Source organism: Seriola aureovittata, chromosome 15, assembly GCF_021018895.1.
Source record: "Seriola aureovittata isolate HTS-2021-v1 ecotype China chromosome 15, ASM2101889v1, whole genome shotgun sequence".
In the NCBI taxonomy this organism is placed as follows: domain Eukaryota; kingdom Metazoa; phylum Chordata; class Actinopteri; order Carangiformes; family Carangidae; genus Seriola; species Seriola aureovittata.
Genome location: NC_079378.1, coordinates 11,670,668 through 11,686,662, shown reverse-complemented (window position 1 = coordinate 11,686,662; position 15,995 = coordinate 11,670,668). Strand labels below are relative to the sequence as shown.

Sequence of the window (15,995 nt, the reverse complement as noted above, 5' to 3'; positions counted from 1 at the left end):
AAACAAGTAATTTGAAGATGTCACCTTGAGCTTTAGCATTTTTCACCATTTTCTAAAGTTACCAATTAATTTTCAAATCACCCAACAATAAACCTAGATATTAATCAACAATGAAAATAAATGTTGGCTACAACACCTGTGGCCTTCCCTGTGGTGAAAATCCTTTAGGGTTTGACAATATAATATTTCACCAATGGCTTTTTTTTTTTTTTCATAACAAGACATAATTTCACTTTTTATGAATTTATGCAACCAAAAAAAAGAATCGTAGCTATAAATTTGTTTTTTGCCTAATATCATCAAATGATAAACAGAGAAAGTGAGTAAGAGTTACAGAGAAACTTTCAAATCTTGACAATCATGCACTTCAAGCACAATCAGTACAAGACGCTCACACAGACACACAGCTGGAAGGATCTGCTGCTTTCCTTTTCTGGTACACATTCCAGACCAGTTTTGCAAGGTCATAAAACTGCTTTAATAAGAGTACTGTGGCAACAGGTTCTTATACAGGCTGCTTCTTGGCCTACTTCTGCTCAGACAGAAAGAGAACCAAGATAGTAAAGAGCCAAGAGCCTCCGGTACCGCACCCTGCTAGTGCTAAAACAATTACTCGATTGACTGAAAATTAATCGCCAACTTTAATACTAATCAAACAGTGTTTTAACATTTAATGGCTCCTGGTAGTTTTTGTTCATTTCATAGAATTTAATATATATTACGATATAACTTGAATGTATTAACTGTTGCTCATAAGCAATCTAATGATGTCATCCTAATTAGGCTCCTGTTTGAATCTTTGGACACCACCCTTAAAGTAAATAATAAGAGAGATTGTACGGTGCATAGAAAATGTATCTAAATATACACAATACACTGTACTGGCAGAGTCTTCAATATCCCATAATCTTACTTACTTTTTGGCACCATAATATTGCCATTAAGGGATACTTATAAAATTTGTAAATCGCATTAGCCTTCCTTATTTCACAGCCAGCCTTGTGTTAAAGCAAATGATACTTATGTTCAAAATGTCAAGGTAAACCTGTCATTGGTTGACTAAACTATGCAAGGTGAGCCCACCTGTAGCTTCAGTGTGCATTCCTGACAAACAAAACAGGTCAGAGCTGACGATATCTGCCTGTTCATGCCTGCTGTCCAGTGTGGAATGTAGCTACACTTCCCATCTCTCACCCACCCACACCCACACCCACACACAGACACACAAACACACAGACACACACACACAGTAGCCCTGACACAGTGTAATGTTTGCACATTCGCGAGCAGGCAAACATGCGTGCACACTGGGAACTCTGGGCTGCTGGCCTGTGAGGTTGGTGGTACCCACAGGAAAAGCTGACGTGTTTACAGTCAAACAATACCCAGCAAGACAAAGCCCGGCTGTTGTTGTGGTCCGCTGTGTGAATGAGGGACTTCAAAACAGGTTTTAAAAAGCCAAGCTATTAAGACACTTGGTATTACAAGTGGTGCTGTTTCGCTGACAAGCTCATAATTAAATGTGTTAAGTAAACAGTGTGGGTTACAGCAAGATTAAGGCAGCAAAAACAAGCTACAACTAGATTAGCTTCAAGGATTAACTGAGTAGCCACAACTGACCTAAAGTTGGTGGAGCTGCAACTAATGATTAATTTCATGATTGATTAATCTATCTTTTTTAGATGAACCACTTTATTGCTTGCTTTATAAAATGTTACAAAAAAAAAAAATAGCCTATTTTGTCTAACAGCAACTAAACAAGACCGGGCCTGCAGCCATGCTAAAGGCTCTATGTGAACATGTTGATGCTAGGTGTAATGTTAGTTTAGAATTTGCTTATTAGTACTAAACACAACGCACAGCTGAGGCTGATGGGAATGTTACTGCAGGTATTTGATGATGATATCGCTAGATGCTATGCTATGGTATCGCCAAAATGATTACAATTCAACATGAGGAGGACATGAATGAGTGTAGCAAATTTCATAGTGAAAAAGTCAGTCATTAGGCTACATTGTATAGGAACCAAGAATATCCGTACAAAATGTCCCTGCAATCTTTACTATAGCTCTTGAGATATTTCACTGGAAAAATGACAAACTTTGACCTGTAGATGGTGTTAGATGAAACACAGGGATCAGCAAAAATCAGCCTGAAAAAAAAAATCCTTAAAACGCATCAGGATATTTCAATCCCTACAAAAAAATGGCATGGCAATCCATCCAGTAGTTCTTAAAATATTTCAGTCTGGACCAAAGTGGTGGATCAACTAACAGACCATTTATAAAGCAATGCTGCTAGCATGCCAATAACAGTCCAATAACATCCTGTTGTTCGACACATGCATTAATCTAGCCTTGAACTGCAGACACTCTCTTCCATCACTTGAAACAGTCACATCACTGCCACGTTTTCAAGAGCTCAAGAGTCACTAGTTTCATTATAAATACATTGGTGCTGTTGTTGAATCATTGAGCTGCATGTAATATTCTCTCTTAGGTGTCCCATATACAGCAGGTCTGTCCTGCCAAACAGTGCATTAAAATCAACTTTAAAAAGACTGCTCTTTCGCAAATGAGTTCTTAATGTATCATTGATTAGGAGAGGTGGGTCACACTATCAATGTTTCAAATGGCACACAAAAAGTCCTGTCTTTCTTAATGCCCCATGTGATAAATTGTTGTTTTAAATGGGTTACAGTGCATTTTAAAATAGTCTTGTATTGCTCTTGTGCTGTTTCTCAGGCTTCACCAGGCAGCTGAAATATACATAGTGGGGAACTAGTGTCACAGATCTTTGAAACCAACAACCACAAACCACAGAGCAGAGACGACCAAGAAGTTGCTCACTAAAACTTACAGTTTTTAAGCGTCTGTCTGCCTTGCAGTCCACAGGTCCTTCAGCTCAGTCAGGAGAGGCCTTTATCAGCCCCACAAGGAGAGCTTTCAGTGGCCCGGGTCAGAGGAAGGCTGTGTTTATTCACCCATTCAAACACAAACACACACACAAACACACTGTCTTCCACGGTGCCCCTCTCTCTGTCTGTTTCACACACAGCCTCCTCTGTATCCTTTTAATTTCAGACTCTCAACCCTGCAGTTTGTTGGCACATTCACATTTGTTGATGTTGTTACTGGCATGTGTGTGAGTGTTTGGAGTGCGGGAGTGTGTACAGTAGGTGTGTGTGAGGTTGAGCTGCATTTACGTCATGCAGGATTTATTGAAACTTGACTGGGAAAAAATAAAAATGAAAAATCAGCCAGAGCTTGAGGAGGTTTTTGTAGATATCTGCTGCTTTCGGTCACAAACTGCCAAATGTGCTGAAAATGGACACAAATCCACAGTGTCTGAAAATGACAGCTATATTTTAAGGTAAGGGTTGTTACCTTGGATGTGGACTTTCAAATAACACCTCAAGGTCCCAAAATCAGCTTCCTACTGCGAGTAATGACATCCAACATGAACAACACAATCTTCTGCCAAATTTTGAACAATTAATAAGATTTTAAGTTTACAGGGACTTGAAAACAGGTGTGTGTCCAATCCATAGCATCACAACCGGAACTTTAAAAAAGGCTATGCTCAGACCAACGTGTCAGCACTGCTTCAAAAATCATACCCTCCTCACTAATTTCACACAGAGCAGATGCGGCAAAAAAATAAAAGTTGGACCTGACTGACCTTCTGCCACAAAACAATGCAGCGTCATCTGACAACACAATGAATCTGCCAATCAAATACAAGCAAGCCCACATTTCTGGTAAATTACTTTCCAACAAGAGCAGCTTAATCCTATTCTTTACCTGACAATGGTCAAAACAAAAGAAAAAGTAAAATGATTGTAGCTGTGATCTTTCCAGAGTTAAAAAGTCATGCCTCACAGCATTTCAAAAAGGGATACATCAAAGTGTGTTTACAGGTTTTTGGGACTATAGCGCCTTTTGTGTTTCCACGGAGAGCTGTGTGAGGTCTGATACAAAATGCCTCAGGTGATGTCACATGAGGCAACGTCAGTTGGGTCTGAGGATTACAAGTTTGATATAATAAAAAAAAAGAAAAGAAAAAGAATCTGAGTAACTGAGTTCACCAGGTCAACATGCTACAGAGATGCTTAAAGCTATATTAGCTGCGACTACAATAACACACCAGAACACTCCGACCAAACTGTCGGCAGTTGATTTGCATTGTGGGTAGTGTAGTCCTCAGGTGTTGACAAAGAAGAACAATGCATGGAATAAAAAAATTAAAAAAAAACACAATATCTCTGGTTCTGCTGAATCAACTGTGATCATTGTGTGTTCAACAGTTTTATAGGGGTGCAATGCTAAATCAATGGAGCACTCCTTTAAGCCACTATGCAGTGTTTGGTGTCTGATGAAGCGAAAATTCATGGATGATTGAAACTGTGATTCTTGGGTCATATTTCATCTTCTATTCTTCTATTTTTATTTTAACAGCCTCTCTGTATCAATCGTGCTTGACACTTTCCAATCTTGTCACTCTGACATGGTTTTTGAACAACCTTTTATACCCCAAAACAAACAAACTGCACCCTGCGATGTGCCACAGCATGTGACACCGACTCATCTTTGTGTGTGCCAACAGCTCTGTCATCACTGTGTAAATTGGTTTCTGATGAACAGTGTTTTAGTGAGTCAAGGTGTGTTTTTAATCATTTTTATCCTTTGCATTGTAGTAATCTCTCTCTCTATCTCACACATTCACACACACACTCACACGCCCTATAGCATGTAATGAGTCTCCAGCTTCTCTCAAATTCACTCTTTCACCTCATAAAAGAAGTCCAACCTATCACTCCCACTTTCTATTGCCTCTGCCTTCTGCCAACTCTCTTAAGTTTCATTTAAAGTTATCCAACAATCTCTGCCGTGCTCTCATCTCTTGCTCTAAGTCCGGCTTTTGACTTTGTGTAGCTATCTTTCTCTCTGCTGACTCTCCAGCTTTCTCAATTTAAACATCCATATCTTCCCCCTCCCACCTCTTTCTCAGCCATCTTGTTTGATTACCTGTCAGTATCCTTCTCTCACACTTTCCCTCATCTCTCTACCTTCCTGCCATTTCTTCGATTAGGCGATATCCTCCTTTCCTTGATAGATCTTTCTTAACGATGCGAATTTCTGTCTCCCATGCTTCCTGTGTCGTGTCACAGCTACTGTCTATCTCAGGTAATAACCCTGTTTCTGTCTCCTATCACTTCTGTTACAACTCATTTTTTAATAACCTACAGCTCTTTCCTCTTATTTGCACATAAAAGCTCCCTGCTCTTTTAATGTCCCACTCCCAACCAGCTTCTTGCATTTCATTTTCCCACTGCTCTGATGGCATGTTTGTCTAGCAAGTCAGTTATCAGCTGGGTAATGTGGTTAAGCATATGCCACTGTGACAGGAAGTGCCACCATATCAGTTTCACATCATCAGCTACCTAACCCACAGGTCGTTCAGCAAGGTGAGAAACTAACAGAAACACAAACCAAACGTGAGAAATTATTTTGACTGGAGCAGGAATTCTCTGGAGGTTTTGTCTTACACTAACACTAAACTTTAGACCCAGTAAAATGTATTTCAAGTATGACAAGATTTTTTAAAACAATACTTTCGCTACTTTGGTTCCCTTACCCACCTAAATGTCTGTCCTCAAGGTGTAATCCAGAAAAGAAATAAAGCCATAGCATGACACAGTTCTGCTTGCTTAAATATGTCACAACAAACATTAAAGTCCTGATACAGTCAATCTAGTTAGTGTCAAAGGACACATGCACCAAAAATGTTTATAGGATCACTGAAAATAACATTAAAAAGAGATATATTTGAGATTTTGAATGCCAAATTGCAAAACTTATATATAGTATGTGTGAGATTATTGTCCTTTAAAATGACCTTTTGGTTACATACACTTAACCAATGCTACCAATTCTAATAAGCCGCAGGCAGAAAGATTAAAGAGTCATACAAGAGACATTCAGCTTGAACCTCCACCAGACTTCGAAGATGAGCCCTCAGGCTTCTGTTAAGATGACACAGGTGTCTAACTGGTTTTCACCTTGGCTGTGTGTGAACACGTATGTTTGCTCACATTTTCAGAAAGCCCTTGTCGGAATGGTAAGTATTTAAACATGGAACAAACTAACAAGGGATGGGGGGGGGGGTCAGCAGCTGCATTTCTTTGCTTCAATACTATTTTACAACGAAATCACCCATACACATAGAAAAGCTCTCTATGAAGTCATATGCACAAATATGTTGGTAAAATGTTGAACTAATACCCATCACATTAGACTGGTTGATTAAGTCAAACTGGGACTGTCATCTTTAAATGGCATTCTCAAGAAGAAGCACAGATATACTCCTGTTTTGGAGTGTTAATTTAGATAAACGCTTAGTGAATATCAGTCATACTGCCCTGGCCTACATAAAGTCATTATTACTTTGTTCAGTGTTTCATTTTGGACTAACAACAGGCTAGTGAAAACATCATAATTGGGTATGGTCTTGAGTGAGTCCACAAATAAAGCATTTCTATTGTCCTCCTCTTAAAGCATGACTTAAGCATAGGACACTGAGGAAAGCATCCACTCAGCAGGTTTGTCCACAAAACACAGTCCTGCAAATATGAATCCATCTAATTATATTAAATTCACCTTAAGAAAACTGTTCTAGACCTGAAACAAGAAATCGATTAATATTTTAAAATACATCGTCCCAACTGTGGGATGCTTCAGCCTTGGTAGCGCTCCTTTAGGCGTGTTTTGGTTTGTACCGGTTTGACACAATCCTCACACAACCTTGGCCATATATACATTTTTTTTTTAAAGCTCTAAGTCTCCTGATTTTATCTGTGCCAAGCATTTAAAGATCCTCATATCACTGCAACAACTGTTAACATCAAATTGGTTCAGACTTATGGCTATGGCTCCCAAGTGTTTGCACACGAAAAGTGCTACTACAGGCCTTATATACATTTCTACTGTTTGTGCCTCTGTAACTGGGGGAGTCTGCAAAAAGAATAAATCACAGACTATTTTGATAAGTGATCAATCCTTTAAGTCATTCATTTGATCCAACATCAAATTTTGTGAACACTGTTTTGTCTTTTTTTTTTTTTTTAAGTAAATAAATTTTTGGGGGGTTTTACACTATTTGCCTAACAAAAAAAGCTGTTTATAAAAAATGTTTAGGATGCACTTTTCACCATTCTCTGGTATTTTATCAACAAAACGATTCATTGATTGATCAAGAAAATACTATGCAGATTAATCGATAATGGAAAAATCATAAGTTGCAGCCTTACAATAGTCTGAACTATTTATCACACTGATGGTATAGCCAGTGGCTACAGCTAGCCATGTTGTATGAAAATTAGCTGGAATGTATACATGACCAATCAGATGCCAGAAGCTGAAAATACCTGTTTTATAATCACTAGTGTCAGGCAGAACTCTGTGTCTTCATTTCCACCTACGCCTGAAGTAGGCAGACCCTGCTGCTGTGTGTATCACTGACATAAATTGCATGGGAGGTATCTAAGGTATCCTGTACCAACAACACAATGATGCCCTGGGCAACGTTGGAGACTGGTGAAGTAAAGCTGAAGAGAGGAGGAGTGGAAGCAGGAGACAAGCACACCGACTTGTACATGAAACACATTTTTGCACACATGCATTCAGGTAATAAATGCACACTTTGTACATAAAAATACATATACAGCTACAAGCACACAAGCCTGGGAAAACACAAACATGCAGACTGTCCTCTGTGACCTAAATCTTCATCGTTAAGCAGTCAATACCAGAGTGAGACACCTCAAGGCTTCAGTTTCACATTCAAACCTCAGAGTAGGCATTTTACTCTCTGACTCTCTTTTTGAAAAGAGGAACACAGTTGTAAAGATAAGGTTAAGTTCATTCAAATCATTTGGAAGTGTGTACTGTATGCAATTAGAAATAGATTAGAATAGAATGATTCAAGTTTTGTCGAGTAAACTCCCAATCCTGCTCAGAGAATTGTCTAAAAGAGGAAAATACACAATATACCAAGTTGTGGCAACATCGACTTTATGATTATTATTTCCTGGCAGAGCCTTTGAATTCCTCCTGCTGGTGTGAATGACCGACTGACTGTAACATAATGTGCACATGAATGTACAACTACCAAAACAACTCAGACACAGTGAAATGATGATAAAAATGGAGAGAGTTTGACAAAAACCAAGTTATGTGTCATATTAATGAAGCAATAATAATAAAGTGTGTGGTAGCCATTCATCATACTGTGCAGGAATAACTGTGAGCCAAAGGCCTCTTAAGGGAGCAAACCAACAAACCCTGGCACCTCTGTGATGACTGTGTGCAGATGGCATCGAGAAGACAGGCAACCTGGGCAACTGCCGCACACTTTGAAAAAAATAAATAAATACGCCAACAGTATTATCCTTCAACTGTAATCTGTCGAGCTGCGTCAGCATTCAGCAAACCACCCTCTTTTGGTAATTTCCGCTGAGACACATGCAGCCTCTTTTGAAATGTGCTCCTTTGCATGCTCTCCAAGAACACATCGACCACACACTGGTCTCTATCTCCTGTCCTGTTCTCTTCAACAGCTTAGAAAGCATCAAGTCACCACTTAAGTCTGCGTTTCTCTTTTCTCTCCCTCACTTGCTTCTTCCCAAGGGAGCCTGTGGCTTTGCGATGGTTGGAATTCCCATAAATGTCCGATATGTACCGGGTGCCGCCAAAACCACCATAAATCACCCGACGTGATTTGTTGCCTGTTACCACCGGGGCGTCTGGATGGCACTGAGAAAGGTAGGCAGGGAGGGAAGAGCCGGACGGAAAACCCAAGAAACTGGGAAAGGTTGACGGGGCATAAAAGCTGCGGTGGGAGAGATTACCCACTGAGCCAAACATCTGCACAGGAGACAGATGTACCTACAGCTTGTCTAAAACTTTTCCGTCCAAGAAATTTTGCTGGCAGGCTCAAGTAAGAAGACTTTCAATGAAGGACAACTGTGGAAACAAGACACCTGATTTGACTGAATGATCTTAAGTGGCCACTGTCTATTGGGTACTATAATACGTAATACGTACTAGAACCAAAGCATAAAAATCACAATTTCCCATTTTACATAGACACATGTGCAGATTGATGGAGCAGTGAAACAGTAGTATCTCTTCAACCAATTTTCCACCACAAATCAAATAAGCAATATTTCCCTAAATGTCGAACTATTCCTTTTCCAATTCAGGATACAAAGCCACTTGACTCAGTCCAGCTACTTTGCATTTTGTACTACAAAAAGTCCCTAAATGTCAATTTAAAAACGCATGCACTCTAACACTTCCTTCATCTGTAAGAGGCCTGAGCTGAGTAGTCAAGACTGAAATCTGTATCTGGAGGCCACACTTATGTTCTCATAAACAGGTCCAGACCTATCAAAAACATAGTTGGTGGTATGTCAAAACACAATACAACCAATGGTAGAAAAAAGGTAGAATAAGTCTACAACTACACCCATACTCAAACATCGTGTTCTGAAACCGACACCTCACAAAAAACTTCAAAGATATCAGTTTCATATTTCTCCAGTTCAAAGTTTTGGAGGATTTTAAGGTTTTAACCATTCTTCTTCTTTCAGGTTTTTGGGAGAATTTGCATCTTGTCAGTCTTTTTCTTCTCACACTGAGGTAAAATGGTGAGTCAGCTCTGATTTATTGAGCAACTGCTTGGCATTTTGGTTGTCTAAGGGCTATGATTTCATCAGTGGGGAGAGGTTTAATAATTGTGTCTGTCTGTATGTGATGGTCAGATGCCTAATGCTTTGAGAGAGCTACATTACCACTATTTATGTCTTCATGAATCATGAATAACTGCCTGGAAACATTTCACCTTGTTTGCCTTCACCTCTTCTATATCAGTGCAGTTAATGTTTTAAATTCAAGGAGAAACAGGGAGTGTACAATGTCCGTAAAAAGAGATGCCAGCATAAAGAGCTCTTTTCTACTGAATTCAGGTGGATGAGGCTACATTTGGTTATATTATCAAAGGGCTAGCTATCATGTAGTTGATTACCAAATCACAGATCCACTTTCCCGCTATGAATGTGTCATATATTTGTGGACTAAACACAGTTTTTATGGTTGATTCAAGTGTGTACAACAACCCACTATGAAGGTGTGAAAGAGGCTTTCTACCGACCATGCACGCACAAACAAACAGAGGATTAGAGCCATAAAAAGGGGCCTATTCAAAAGCATCATGAAAAGCTGAAAAGCTGAAGGCTAGCTGTTTTTTTAAACATTTTTTTGTACTCTGATAGTGTTTGAAAAGTGCTAGCACTTCAAAACTATTACCAGCAGCTGAACATGGAAGGGAGTACGGTGTGAGCTATTTTTGGGCAGAGAGCGTAACTAAAGCAATGACAAGCCAGCTGTGTTTCCACAGCTTCGAGTAGGGAGGAGGTAGAGAAGGGGGAGGGATGGATGTCACAGCAGCAGTGATTAAATTTAACTGGCCTCATTCAAACTTAAGTTTACACAAACTATCTCCTGGGCTTTGACATAAGCCCTCTGATGGGAAGCTGTGACGTTATGTTTTGTTCAGTAAGGCTGTATTTGTAGGCCCAGAATGCAGTACAGTAAGAGAGTTTCCCCCAAACTTTGCCATGCCAAGGACCAAAACCTGCCAGTCCTTAGCTTGAAGCTCTTACGTTATAAAAAAGTTTGTTCTGTAGCTTCCAGGTCAAAACAGTCCGTCTTGAGAGGAGAGTTATTTTGATGGGGACCCCTGAGACCCTGCTAAGGACCCACTACAGCCCCTGCACCCCAGTTTGGGTACCACTGAAGCCTCTGATACACTTTGTCCTGTATGATTTTGTTTGACTCTTTGAGCGTCATTTCTGAATTGAACATGCAGCCAAGTGCTCTACTTTTTTCAGTGTTACAAACAGTTAAGTCATGTAATATTTAATATGTGACTGTACTTAGTAGTCTTAATGATAACTCATCTGACAGCTGAGTGGATTTTCCTACAGCGAGGTGAAGCAACACTTTTTGTCTTGTTGTTTGATTTTTGGCTAACATTAGCAAGGCAATGCTAATTAAAGACACGATAGTTTTGTTTACCTCTGCTGTCCGCAGCGAGGGCGGTTTCTTCAAAGCCAGTTTGAAAGAAGTTTCCATGGCTCCAGTCATTTTCATAACTTCGGCTCAAATCCACCAAAGGGCTTTTACTTCCTCCTTAGATAATCTCACTTCTCCTAGCTGCTCTTTAGCCGACCCGGGCTGAACAAAATCACATCCCCTTGGATCTCGTCCTCGTCGAGCCGAGCATGGATGGAGTTCACTCCTAAACGGACCGACCAGGAGCTCCTTCTTCTCCAGGAGAGAATAAAACAACTTCACTTTCAACTACTGAGCGTCCGAAAAAGAAAGTGACAGAAAGTTAAATCTTTTGGACCTCCTGTCTTGAAGTGTGTACATCTTTGGTTAAAGGAAATATCCACCTCGGTAGCGACCGTCAGACAGATCCAGGAGTTCAGATTTAGATCCCTCCTCTTCTAGATCTGAGACTGCAGACGACATCTGTCTGGACTGAGATGATGCTGCATTCAAATACTGTCGGGAATATAATGATTCATGAGTGTCACATGAACATCATAAGTGATGGCTACTTTTGTAAACATTGGATTTCAGCGCTTGGGAGTGGGCAAATAACTGGGTAATAGTTAGGCCATATGGCATCTGACTGGAGAATCAGTGAATTTATGTCAGTGAACCAATTTTTAATATTCAAATAATGATAGCAGATTGAAACACAATCACAATGAAAACGCAATCATTTTTTCTCAAAAATCGGTTAAGATTTTCATTATATTTGGATAAAAACCTAGCTAATCAGTGTCATGGCAACATCTATCTAAAGTTTTGCTAACATTAGTTATTATTAGCTACCAAAGGCTACTGGTCATACCAGACCAATTAGGCTGTAGAAGCAAAACCCCTGCATGTTTTGAATTGTGTAAGGGCGCGTTTTTTGCTTTTATTTCAAATTTTCAGTTACAAGACAAAAGCTGTGTTGTTAACTTTATCTAAAGTTGCATAGTCTCGTTTTCTAACATCATTGCAAGCGGCGTTTACTGGTTTCGAGTTACAAACGTACGAGCTTCCAAGGGAGTACTAAAATGCATCACAGGTCCTCCCTTTTGACTTGTGGGACTTCATACAACCATGGACGGTTGCTGTTCAAACTGCGGAATAATCAGGTTTATTGTAGGTGCATTTAAAAACAGAATCTCACTCAAGACATTCACGTATTCTGCTTTAGTAGAAAATCCAAAGTGACGCTTTTATGTTGGCGTTTTTTATTCTACTGTTAAACTTTTAACTTGCAAAAACACAACTGCTCAACGCATCTTTAGTTTGTTTAAATTTAGATGAAACATTTGACATGGCAGTCACTTGTTTTAGTGTCACTTTCTGATCGCCTCCTAAAATAGCCACACACGTGAGGAAAGGTGGGATTACAGTGATGTCCTCATTGACAGAAGACACGTTCATGTTTGCTGCCAGTGTATACGCCTCCAGCCAGGACACTCCTTTCTTTATTGCATAACTGCGGTGTTGTATGCTCGTTTCGTTTCGCCTCCTGTGCCGCGAGTAGGTGGAGTGGGGTGGCGTCAAAGCCAGCTTCAGGGTGGTAAATTCAAAGGTGGGTAAAATGTGTGATCCAGATGGTGAGCATTAGACGTCGGTCGACCTCCAATCTAAACAAAAGTCCTATTCTTGCATAGAGTTTGCGCTAATTTATAGCTACTTTCCAGTCTGTTTAAAAACAATAATATATTTTATAGCAATGGGTAAATTATTCTGCATATAAAATTAAAACGTGTAAATAAATCAATTTGGAGGTAAAGAAAAAAGAAAATAAGACTTCCCAACTGGGATAACCACAAGCCTAAAACCATTTCACACGCGACAATTATACAATCTTGGGAGAGTTTATTCAGCGTTTGTGGGAGAAGAGAGAAGAAACCACAGCTGCTAATCTGAGATGTGAAGACACAAGAGCCTGGAGCTGCTTCATTGTATCAGAGCCAGGCCTGTGGTTTCACATAAAGCTTGTTTGTAATGTTGCTTTAATGCAATATCTTCTAAACAAGCAATATGTGGTCATATCTACAGCTTAGTTACTGTGGGTAATTTCATTATGTGTACATACTGTCAGTACAGAACTACAGAGGGGTTTTTTTTCGCTCTCTCTTTATGAAATTCCTGGACTTGAATTATAGCTCTTGGATCTCCGGTATTCCGTTTTGGGAAAACTATTTTATATTCACACATCCAATATTTAACTTTTCCAGAATTTTTTTCCCTCCTTTCCCTTTGATTCTGTGACATAAAACATTCCCACAGACACATAAATTCTCAACATCGGCATCTTTATTGCACAACATTCCCATAAAATTGGGAAAAATAATTTGAGGAGACAGTTCTTAAAAGACATTCTGTACAAATGCATGGAAATAAACTGAATATGTACAGTTTATGTGAACTGTTACACATACCAAGAGCAACTAAATAATTTATTCATATACAAAGAGGGAATAGCAGATATAAATTCATACCTTTTAAACATAATGGCTGGGTTGTACAAAACGTAGGCTGATATAGCTGAGCATGTTCAATACAATAACAAGCATGTATCAATTTTACCAGCAAAAGGAGCTCTCCGGAAGCCTGTGATGCATTCATGCCACTTCTCCATTAAGACTTGGGTCATATTCAGGGTGCGATTTGACTTTATAGAAAGAGACAAACAAACACTGTCCAGTTCTCAGGGTTACACTGCCAGTTATTCACAGTGTACAGTTGAACATAAAGCCAATCAACAAGCTCTGTTATAAAACACACAAACCTGAGCCACAATTGGGGATTTGTCACCTTAATGGTAGACAATACGGAGCTTCAAATAAAGTTACCAGACACCACACTACTTTGTTCCTCTGCCTGCAATTCCCTTGGCATGAAGGTAAATTTGCAGCACAGAGGTACAGTGGTAAAAGACAGTATGGATGTGCATTTATCTGAAACTCCTCTCTGCTTTTGACTGTTTATTATAAATGATGCAGTCATTCTTTGGGAAATTTTTGACTCACCCTATTTCGTCTGCAATAAAACAGAGAAAATATAGATTAATTCCCAATGCTGTCAAGAGACGACAAAAAAGTAATATTGAGAATAATGAAATAATGCCCCTTGGCCCCGCTGCAGGTTACACTTTATGCCCAGGAGAGAATCCAAAAGCAGAAGCTGGGAAACCAACTCTTTACACTCAGCAAATCGCACCCTGGGTATATGGCATAACAGCCAAAATCATTTACCTGTCAATGTCATGGAAAATCAAAAGGAAAACAAGATAAAAGTGTGCTACCATAGTTTTGTATTCTGCATTTTGTGTGTTTTTGTGAGTATAACTGTCATCTCTGAAAATACAGTAGTGTTAACTGATACATACATATCCACTATAAGGCCTACTGTGTTCCTCCTCTCTCTCCTCCCTCTGCAGCAAACATCGAAGCCGTAAACATGGTATAAAGGTGGCAAAGCTATAAAAGTGTGAAAATATTTCAGCATTTAGTTTTAAAATATACATAGATGGTGCATGTTTTAGCTCCACAGTAGAAAGGAACCCTTCTTAATCACAATCTGACGCAAAAATATGTTTTTCCTCCATTTTTTTTGTAACGCTCATCCTAAAGAATTAAACAGCCTTCCCTTTTTCAAAGAACACAGCATAGAGTCTGCACACAGTTTACGCTGACATTCCTCTGATTAAAATAGCTTAAAAAGTATACCTCAGGGTTTTCTATGGGGCAGCTGTAAATGTGTGTGTCATCCACTGCCCATATGAAGATCTGAGGTAGTGCTGTACCTATGATAAGAATGTCAAAGCCACTTTTAGCCATTTCAAAACCAGTTTGTTGAACTAAAAATCACGGTGTGCATCGATTACCACCTCTGCCACAAAAACATAGGCTTTAAAGTCAGGTGTGCATTGCAATTTGACAAAAAAGAAATTAAATTTGTCAGATTTGTTGAGATATCTCAGGGAAATTTGGCTTGTAAACAAAAACATGAAGATAAACAACATGACATAATTGGCATGAGATTGATAAATGTTCTCAATGATATTTACCTCAAAGTAAAGTTTAAAAATGTCCATCTGTTTCCTTTAAACATGTAGTCCTTCACTTTGTATGACTGGGTTTAAGATTGTACAGAAAAAAGCAGTTGAAAAAACAAAATTCATTGTTAATGTACTGTCGATATCTTAAAATTTCATTCTCACCTGGGAAAATGAATAAAGTCTTTGGCTTTTGTGTCCAAAAATAAACAAGTCCTGTTTTAAAAAGAAACATTCAAACAACAGGAGAAGGTCATTTGAGGGATGCTTCAGTCATCCACAGAGCCTCACTCCATCTGTAGGTCTGTGGTCTCTAGCCCCACCCTGTGGTGCAACATCAGCATTGCACCAAATTCAGCAGCAGTGGTAGTGAGGGGCGGTGCTGGCTGTGGTCCGTAAAGACGTGCACCACTCAGGCTCAAGGCAAAGATCCCACTGAGCCCAGGCACACGGGACAGGAAACCATGTCGGGGGTCAGCTGCGGAGCGTGGACGGCCGTTTTTTGAGTGGCACCACCCAGGTTTGACTGATTTCCTCGGGCTGCTTGGGACCTCAGTGTGTTTACAGTCTCATAGCAGGATCTGAGCCACATAGGGAGAGTGAGTGCTGGCCACTGCAGCTAACAGGGGAAGGTCGCTGGACTCGATTCTGCAAAAACAGAAACAAGAAACAAGAGCAAAGATCAGAACACGGTATTGAAGTATCAAAATTAAAATGAAATAAAATCAATTCAACATAACTCTTCTCTGGCCATAAACCCTGAGGCAATGGTCACTGTGACTTCACGTTGCACTGAA

General features: G+C 39.6%; 2 protein-coding genes across 4 annotated transcripts in view; both read right to left on the bottom strand.

Annotated features, from left to right (window-relative positions):
* The window catches only part of rapgef6 (Rap guanine nucleotide exchange factor (GEF) 6), a 144,191-nt gene extending 132,622 nt beyond the window's left edge, over positions 1-11,569 (bottom strand). Inside the window, 1 exon segment of the mRNA XM_056398160.1 lies at positions 11,139-11,569. Coding sequence (XP_056254135.1) covers positions 11,139-11,213 — 75 coding nt within the window. The 5' untranslated portion in view covers positions 11,214-11,569.
* Positions 11,570-13,434: 1,865 nt separating this feature from the next.
* fnip1 (folliculin interacting protein 1) overlaps positions 13,435-15,995 on the bottom strand; it is a 43,829-nt gene continuing 41,268 nt past the window's right edge. For all 3 annotated transcript variants that reach the window (XM_056396964.1, XM_056396963.1, XM_056396965.1), the window contains one exon: positions 13,435-15,846. In XM_056396964.1, coding sequence (XP_056252939.1) covers positions 15,768-15,846 — 79 coding nt within the window. In that variant the 3' untranslated portion in view covers positions 13,435-15,767. The remainder of the gene's footprint in view (positions 15,847-15,995) is intronic.